Raw genomic sequence first — 7439 nt, forward strand, 5'->3', positions numbered from 1 at the left:
TTCAAGGCCTTGATGCTCACGTACAAGACCTTGTCTGCAACAGAACAGTCTGGGGAAGATGCTCATCGACAAGCTAATCAAACAGCTGCTTTGATATTTCTTAGTACCTTGGGAAGGTAGTTACAACCATCGACTCAGATAAGCAAGTTGCAAACCATCGATAAGGTAAACCTCAACCAAGGAAAAATAAAGGTAGGGTGTTATCATTAGGGAGTAATTTTTGTGGATGCGATAGCAGAGATAAAATAGCAAAAGATATAACTAATGTTATAATGTATCTAAAGAAATTGCTAACCTACTTAACTTACATAGATATTCATGTACTGAATTAAGTTATGTTAGTTGACATTAGAAAAAGATACCTTGACTGAACTAACGTTAGTTAAGCAAAGTTAGGCTGTGTTCACTCCAGAGCTGCAACAATCAATTATGAAAGTGGTTAGTTGGTCTGTGCGAGGCACGGGGTACATTTACTCCCTATGTTCCTTCTCTTCCAAAAACGCGCATTGGAGAATAAATCCAACAAAGTATTATTGGAGAGTAAATACAAAAAATAAAAAAAAAGTTGTGTCCCAAATGACATACTATACACTGACACTATGCACTACATACTCTACTGTCTAGTGTATGAATTTTAGAAAGGTGGTATCATCTGAAATGGAACACTAGCAGGGTTTTTTTACTACCCGGAAGTATAAGCCACTTCCTAGTTGACGCCGCATGACGTTATAATGTGATTTCATCATATTATAGTATTATATATATTTTATATTAGTATTATGTACTAAGAGACACTGTGTTTGAAATCTTTGAAGATGGATCATGAAAATTGAAATGAGTATGGTCAATGAAATCTGAGCCAGAGGATTACGTAATGAGCAGCAGGAGAAATTACTTTTAATTGCATTGTTATAGTTACCAGATATTTTTGGTCTTACAGTATGATCAAAGATTTTTGATAAGCACAATCAATGTGCTTCATTGGGTGAATCACTCATTCACCCAATGTTCTGTGTCATAATCACTCTGGGTTCTGGATCAGTGTGTGAGGGCATACGTAATACAAATTTGTTTAAAGAATTCTAGTCTGTTGGAGTGGCATCCCATCCTCGGCGTATTCCCATCTTAAACCCAGTGCACCTGGGATAGGCCACTATGTACTGAGAATGTACATGTCAGATAAATGCCCTTGATCACATTTAAGAGTCGTTGATGTTTTATTGGTCTACTTGACTACCCCTGTTTAGAGGAACCTTAATCTCCAGCTCAAAATCTCTGTTTTACAGTCATTTAGAAAGCATACTCATTGGGGCTATTTTTCATGATTCATATCATAGCATAGTGTTTCTAATGGAACGCAGAGCTCATGTCTTTTCCGTTAGATGAAAGTTACTGTTTGCCCTCTGTTAGCGGTTAAGTCCATCGTTGGAGACAAACAAATGTTTTCTAACCATAGTTAATCTCTGAATGAGTCAGCATTCATCAACTCTGTGACTAATCTCTAAATCTGTCTAGACCAAGCATGGCTATAGCAGAGTACTGTGTTGGGATTGAGATTTTTCAGGCAGGATTTTCACACGTTTGTATACACTCAGCCCTAACTGCACTGTGGCCTCAGAAAATAACCAGACCTCTATATGTTTTACAAACCCAATTCCGAAAAAGTTGGGACAGTATGGAAAATGCTAATAAAAAAGGAGGAATGATTTGTAAATGTACTTTGACTTGTATTTAAACAAACAAACAAAAAACTTCTAAAGACGACGTATTTGATGTTTTACCTGATCAACTGCATAGTTTTTTGAAGGTAAACATTTATTTTGAGATTGATGCACGCAACACATTCCAAAAAAGTTGGGACAAGGGCAATTTAGGACTAATAGCGATGTGACAAGTTGAAATAAGACGGTGATGTGAAGCAGGTGAAGCAATCGTCTAATCATAGTATATAAGAAGCCTCCAAAAAAGGCCTAGTCCTTCAAGAACAAAGATGGGACGAGGGTCGCCAACCTGCCAACAGATGCGTCAGCGAATAATCCAACACTCTGAGAAGAACATTCCCCAAAGACAAATCTGTAAGATTTTGGGCATTTGACCTTCTACAGCACACAATGTAATTAAAAGATTCAAGGAATCCAGTCAAATATCGGTGTGTAAAGGGCAAGGCCAAAAACCCACTTATGAATGCGCGCGATCTCCGATCCCTCCGATGTCACTGTCTTAAAAACCGTCATGAGTCTGTAATGGATATTCTGACATGGGCTCGGGAATACTTTGGTAAACCTTTCAGTCAATACCATTCGCCACTGCATCCACATATACAAGTCAAGGGTTTACTATGCAAAGCAGAAGCCGTACATCAACACTGTCCAGAAGCACAACCTACTTCTCTGGGCTCTGTCTCATCTGAGATGGACAGTAGCACAGTGGAAACGTGTTTTGTGGACCGACGAGTCAACATTTCAAATAGATTTTGGACAAAACAGCCATTGTGTTCCCCCAGCCAAAGAGGAAATTGACCATCTAAGCTGTTATCAGCGTCAGGTCCAAAAGCCAGCATCTATCATGGTATGTGGGTGTGTCAGTGCCCATGGCATGAGTAACTTGCACATCTGTGAGGACATCATTAATGCAGAAAGATATGTGGACATTTTGGAGCAGCATATGCTGCCATCTAGAGCAGGACAACGCCAAACCACATGATTGCAGATTCTGGAGGCACATGGTTGCTTAAGCAGATGGTGTGGGTGCTAGCATGGCCTGCTGCAGTCCTGACAGGTCTCTGATTGAGAATGTGTGGCGTGTTATGAAGCGCAAGATAAGGCACAGAAGGCCTCGTACAGTTGTGCAGCTGAAGAAATGCATAATGGATGAATGTGGAAAAATTCTGCTTGCTAAACTTAACCAACTGGTGTCTTCACTCAGCGCCCAAACGCTTAATAAGTATTATTAAAGAAAAGGTGATGTTACACAGTGGTAAATAGTCAACTGTCCCACCTTTTTTTTGGAGTGTGTTGCAGTCATCAGATTTGAAATAAGTGTATATTTTCAAAAATAAATTTAATTAAAAGAGGAAAACATCAAATAATGTGTCTTCAATATAGTACAGGGTGAAATGAATTTTCAAATGACTGGGTCTTCCAGCAGGATAATGATCCTATGAATACCTCCAAAGTTTTAACAACATGGCTTAAAGACGATAAAGTGAAAGTACTGGAGTGGCCATCACAAAGTCCTAACCTGAATCCCATAGAACATTTCTGGAATGAACTGAAAAAGCATGCCTGAGCAAGGTGGCCCATAAACTCCAGTTGATATCAGAAAAAAGACCAGATGGTTTGTTTTTTAAATCTTCAACTGTTTAGTTTGGGTGAGCCTTTGCCCATGATAACCTCAGATTCTTGGTCTTGCCTGACAGGAGTGGAACCAGATGTGGTCTGCTGTTGTAGCCCATCCATCTCAAGGTCTGATGTGCTGTGCATTCTTAGAAGCAACCACTGCATGACCATATCACTGTGAGATTATTAGGCACAGTGGCTTAATGGTTAGCATGTTTGCATCACACGTCCAGGGTTGGGGGTTCGATTCCTGCTGCAGCCCTGTGTGTGTGGAGTTTGCATGTTCTTCCCGTGCTCTGGGGTTTCCTCCCCAGTCCAAAGACATGCATTGTAGGCTGATAAGCATGCCCAAAAGTGTCTGTAGTGTGTGAATGTGTGTGTGATTGTGCCCTGCGATAGATTGGCACCCTGTCCAGGGTGTCCCCCAGCTTGTGCCCCATGCCTCCTGGGATAGGTTCCAGGTTCCCTGCGAGCCAGTAAGGATAAGTGGTACAGAAAATGGATGGATGGGTGGATTTAAGAGAAACAAAAACAATTGTATTCAAAGTGCTTCTCAGAGTACAAATGTCAAACTCTACAAACTGCTTTTACTCTCATTGCCAGCATGCAGAGCAAACCTGACCACAGTATGCAAATACTGAGAAGCCAATCTAGAGGCTTCATAACTGCATATTTACATAAAGGAAGTTTAGCAGATTGTGTAATAGTAAAGATATTCCTGCAGTCTTGTCATAGCTTAAGTCAGGTAAGAGGTCATGTGACTCTTCACAGTGAGATGCTTTATAATCAGGTCACGATGTACAGATGTAATACTCCATAACTGCCTTTTACTGCTCGACACTTCAGACAAATTGAGACTTGCCTTAATAAGCAACTGTAAGTATACCAATTTAAATGCTTCATATTTGATTTTGTATTATATTATTGTATAATAGGACTGCAATACTTATATTGAATATAGATAAGTGGACAATGAATATATTTATCTGTAGTTTTAAATTGTCTGAAAATCCCAACTCATCAATATAAGAATATTAACTTATACACTAAGATTCTTGAGATCAAAGAAAGCAAACATTGCATACTTTCATGTATCTATTGTTAAGTTATTTGTATGTAAATCATTATTAGGAATAATGGATCGTGTAGAGTTATCAACTTTGGATCCCATTTCTTCAGATTATGTAAGTATTTTTATTATAGTTACAGTTACTCACTGTTTTTTTATTTTATATCATATACTATGGATAGCAGCATGATATGTACTGTGATTGTAAACAAACAAATAGTACTGAATATCCAAGCTATTTATAATCAAGATATGCAGAAAGGACCAAAAAAAGGAGTGGGTAGTGTGGTGGTTGATGTGATTGCCCATGTGCTTTTTCTGTTGTTTGTTTTGTTTTGTTTGTGTTCTTGTTTTCTTTGTGAATACACACAGGCTTATGCAACTATGTATTATTATTATTATTATTATCATCATCATTTAGGGTTCTAGGGATCATGTTGCAATATTGTAATTACCATGAAGACATAGCTCTTTCCACTGTGAAACATATCTATATCTCAGCTTAGTATCTTTGTCAGTGCATGCAGTCACTCCATTTTTGATGTGTATAAGGGGTGCTGGTTATGTCACCCTCTGAGGTCGTTTCAGAAGGAGGATGTGGTGCTCTAGTGTGGTTTTGCCGCTAGTGACACACACCTGCACCTGTGTTGAGCTCCTGAGTATGTTTTGGAAAGTTAGTGTTTAGAGTTGCCCAGGTTTAATGCAAAACATCTCTTGTCTCTTATCCTAATGCAGTGCGAGACAGCTGTTACACACAAAACCCCAAAAGACAGGAAATACACGTTTGGAGTATGAAAGGTAGCATGTGAAACTTTACGTGTGTGAGACAGCAGTAAAAAAAAAAAAAAAAACCAGCACTACAGAAGTGCCTGGTTTCCAAATAATAATGAAAACCATACACTAGGTATCATCTACAGTAGTACACCAAATACCACTCAGTGCCATTACTTCAAAAATGCAAAAGACACATAATACTTCTCTTGCACAGTTTTTCAGTTAGCTGAGCCTGGCATAAAGAGTGTTATTCTTGCAGTAATATGTCACTTATTTATTTTTTCGGCAGATTACTGTTACAACAGACAATGAGGAAGACTATATATCACCAGACAGTGGCCTTTGCGATAAAAGTTGGGTGAGAGGGTTCCGTGGCTCTTATGAACCCCCTCTTTACTGGATCATCTTTGCAGTGGGAGCTGTAGGCAACTTACTTGTTGTGTGGATCTACACTACTGTACGAAACCGACTTAAAACCATGACGGATGTCTACTTGCTAAACCTGGCAATAGCCGATCTGCTGTTCCTGGGCACACTCCCATTCTGGGCCACAGATGCTGCCCAGGGCTGGGTATTTAGTGTCAGTGTCTGCAAGGGAGTCCGTGCTGTCTACAAGATCAATTTCTTCGCAAGCATGCTGCTGCTTACTTGCATTAGTGTAGACCGCTACATAGCAATTGTCCGCGTAACTCAGGCCCACAACTTTAAAAACAAGAGGATGTTCTACAGCAAGCTAGCCTGCCTGTTTGTGTGGCTGCTGTCCTGTCTTTTATCTCTCCCGGAGTTTCTATCTGCTAAAGTGAAGACAAACCTGCAAGAGGAATCCTTCTGCAGTCTGGTTTATCCCTCTGAGGACAAAAATCTTACCAAAATCTTGGTGTTGTCCCTGCAGATCTCAGTAGGCTTCTGCCTACCTCTATTGGTCATGGTGGCATGCTATTCTGTGATCATCCGCACCCTGATACAGGCTCGCAACTTTGAGAAGCACAAAGCACTAAGGGTCATCTTTGCTGTGGTCGCAGTTTTTGTCCTCTCTCAGTTGCCATACAATGGGCATTTGGTTGTAGAGGCAACACAAGCTTATAACATGACCATGACAGAGTGCGATGTTGTAAAGACATTCGATGTGGTTGGACAGGTTGTGAAGAGTCTGGCTTACACACATTGTTGCCTGAACCCAATCATGTATGCTTTCATTGGGGTACGCTTTCGAAAGGATCTGCTCCATCTGTGCCAGTGCTTGACCTCAGGGCTTGGTGGCATTAACAAAGTGCAGTCCGTTCCCAAGAGACCATCTGTTATGTCTGACACAGACACTACACCAGCATTGTCTCTGTAGTCTGTTGTTAACCTTTTACAGTAACTTCCACTTAAAAGCTCATCTATCACACATCAGCTGAGAATTGTTAATAGCATCTTTTTAGTCTTTCTACTTAGATGTCAATGTACTATAATAGTCATTTAGAGAACCATTTGGACAGTGACTGCAAGCATAGAAGATAAAAATGCAATCCTCAAATTCACAAGGTAGTCCTGCAAATACAAACCTCGACTATGTTCAATGCTTGTTTAATACTACTCAGCACATTATTGTTCATGTGTAGTGTCGACTGATATGGAGTTTCTGAAATAAACAAGTGATTACTGTAAATTCTATACTTAATACAGTGGTAAATTTGCTTTGTTACAGGAATTTAAGCTTTATGAAAATATAAAAAAGTATTTTTTCTTAGAAATTGTAATTATGCTGCCCAGATTTTTTAAAATTTTTATTTTTTATTTTTGCATTTACAGTTTACTCCTGCTCAATAAATAAAACTGTATATTTTTGTAAATACACATGTATAGGGCAATTTTAAAAAAAAAATCTTTATAATGTTCTGTACTTCTACCTTCGAATAAAACATATTTCAAGAAGTCTGTGAATTCTGACCAATTGCATCATACTCCTTTATGGTGAATCCTTCATGTCTCATTATCAGCCTTTTCACTGTTAATGCTTGGTGGCAGGTATATTCATATTTTATCTGTCTTTACACCACATCATACATTTTATCAATAGGCTAGAACATGGACTGGATTTAAAATTGCGGTAGCACTAAAGGACTAGTTGATAGTATATAGAGCTACTAGAGCTTCTAAATATCCAAATAAAGGAACGGGTTGACTAGAAATGATCTAAACCTCTAAAGCTATATACTGTTATGTTGTTGAGAATCACTTTATAGCTTGGTTGATGACAGTCACTGGACAGGTTG

General features: G+C 39.1%; 1 protein-coding gene across 1 annotated transcript; it reads left to right on the forward strand.

The window, feature by feature from the left end:
• The first annotated feature begins 3075 nt into the window (after positions 1 to 3075).
• Positions 3076 to 7073, forward strand: ccr9b (chemokine (C-C motif) receptor 9b). The gene is made up of 3 exons (XM_053611000.1): positions 3076 to 4214; positions 4470 to 4522; positions 5471 to 7073. The coding sequence occupies exons 2-3, from the start codon at positions 4475 to 4477 to the stop codon at positions 6518 to 6520; spliced, it is 1098 nt and encodes a 365-aa protein (XP_053466975.1). The 5' UTR covers positions 3076 to 4214; positions 4470 to 4474; the 3' UTR covers positions 6521 to 7073.
• Positions 7074 to 7439: the final 366 nt, after the last annotated feature.

The sequence above is a fragment of the Ictalurus furcatus genome, chromosome 23, assembly GCF_023375685.1.
Source record: "Ictalurus furcatus strain D&B chromosome 23, Billie_1.0, whole genome shotgun sequence".
NCBI lineage: Eukaryota > Metazoa > Chordata > Actinopteri > Siluriformes > Ictaluridae > Ictalurus > Ictalurus furcatus.

What these genes read in the sequence shown, in the direction of transcription:
- ccr9b (XM_053611000.1), top strand. Translation starts at nt 4,475, where the DNA reads ATGGATCGTGTAGAGTTATCAACTTTGGATCCCATTTCTTCAGATTAT. An exon ending in ATCCCATTTCTTCAGATTAT is followed by an intron (nt 4,523 to 5,470) that starts GTAAGTATTTTT and finishes TTTTTTCGGCAG; the next exon opens with ATTACTGTTACAACAGACAA.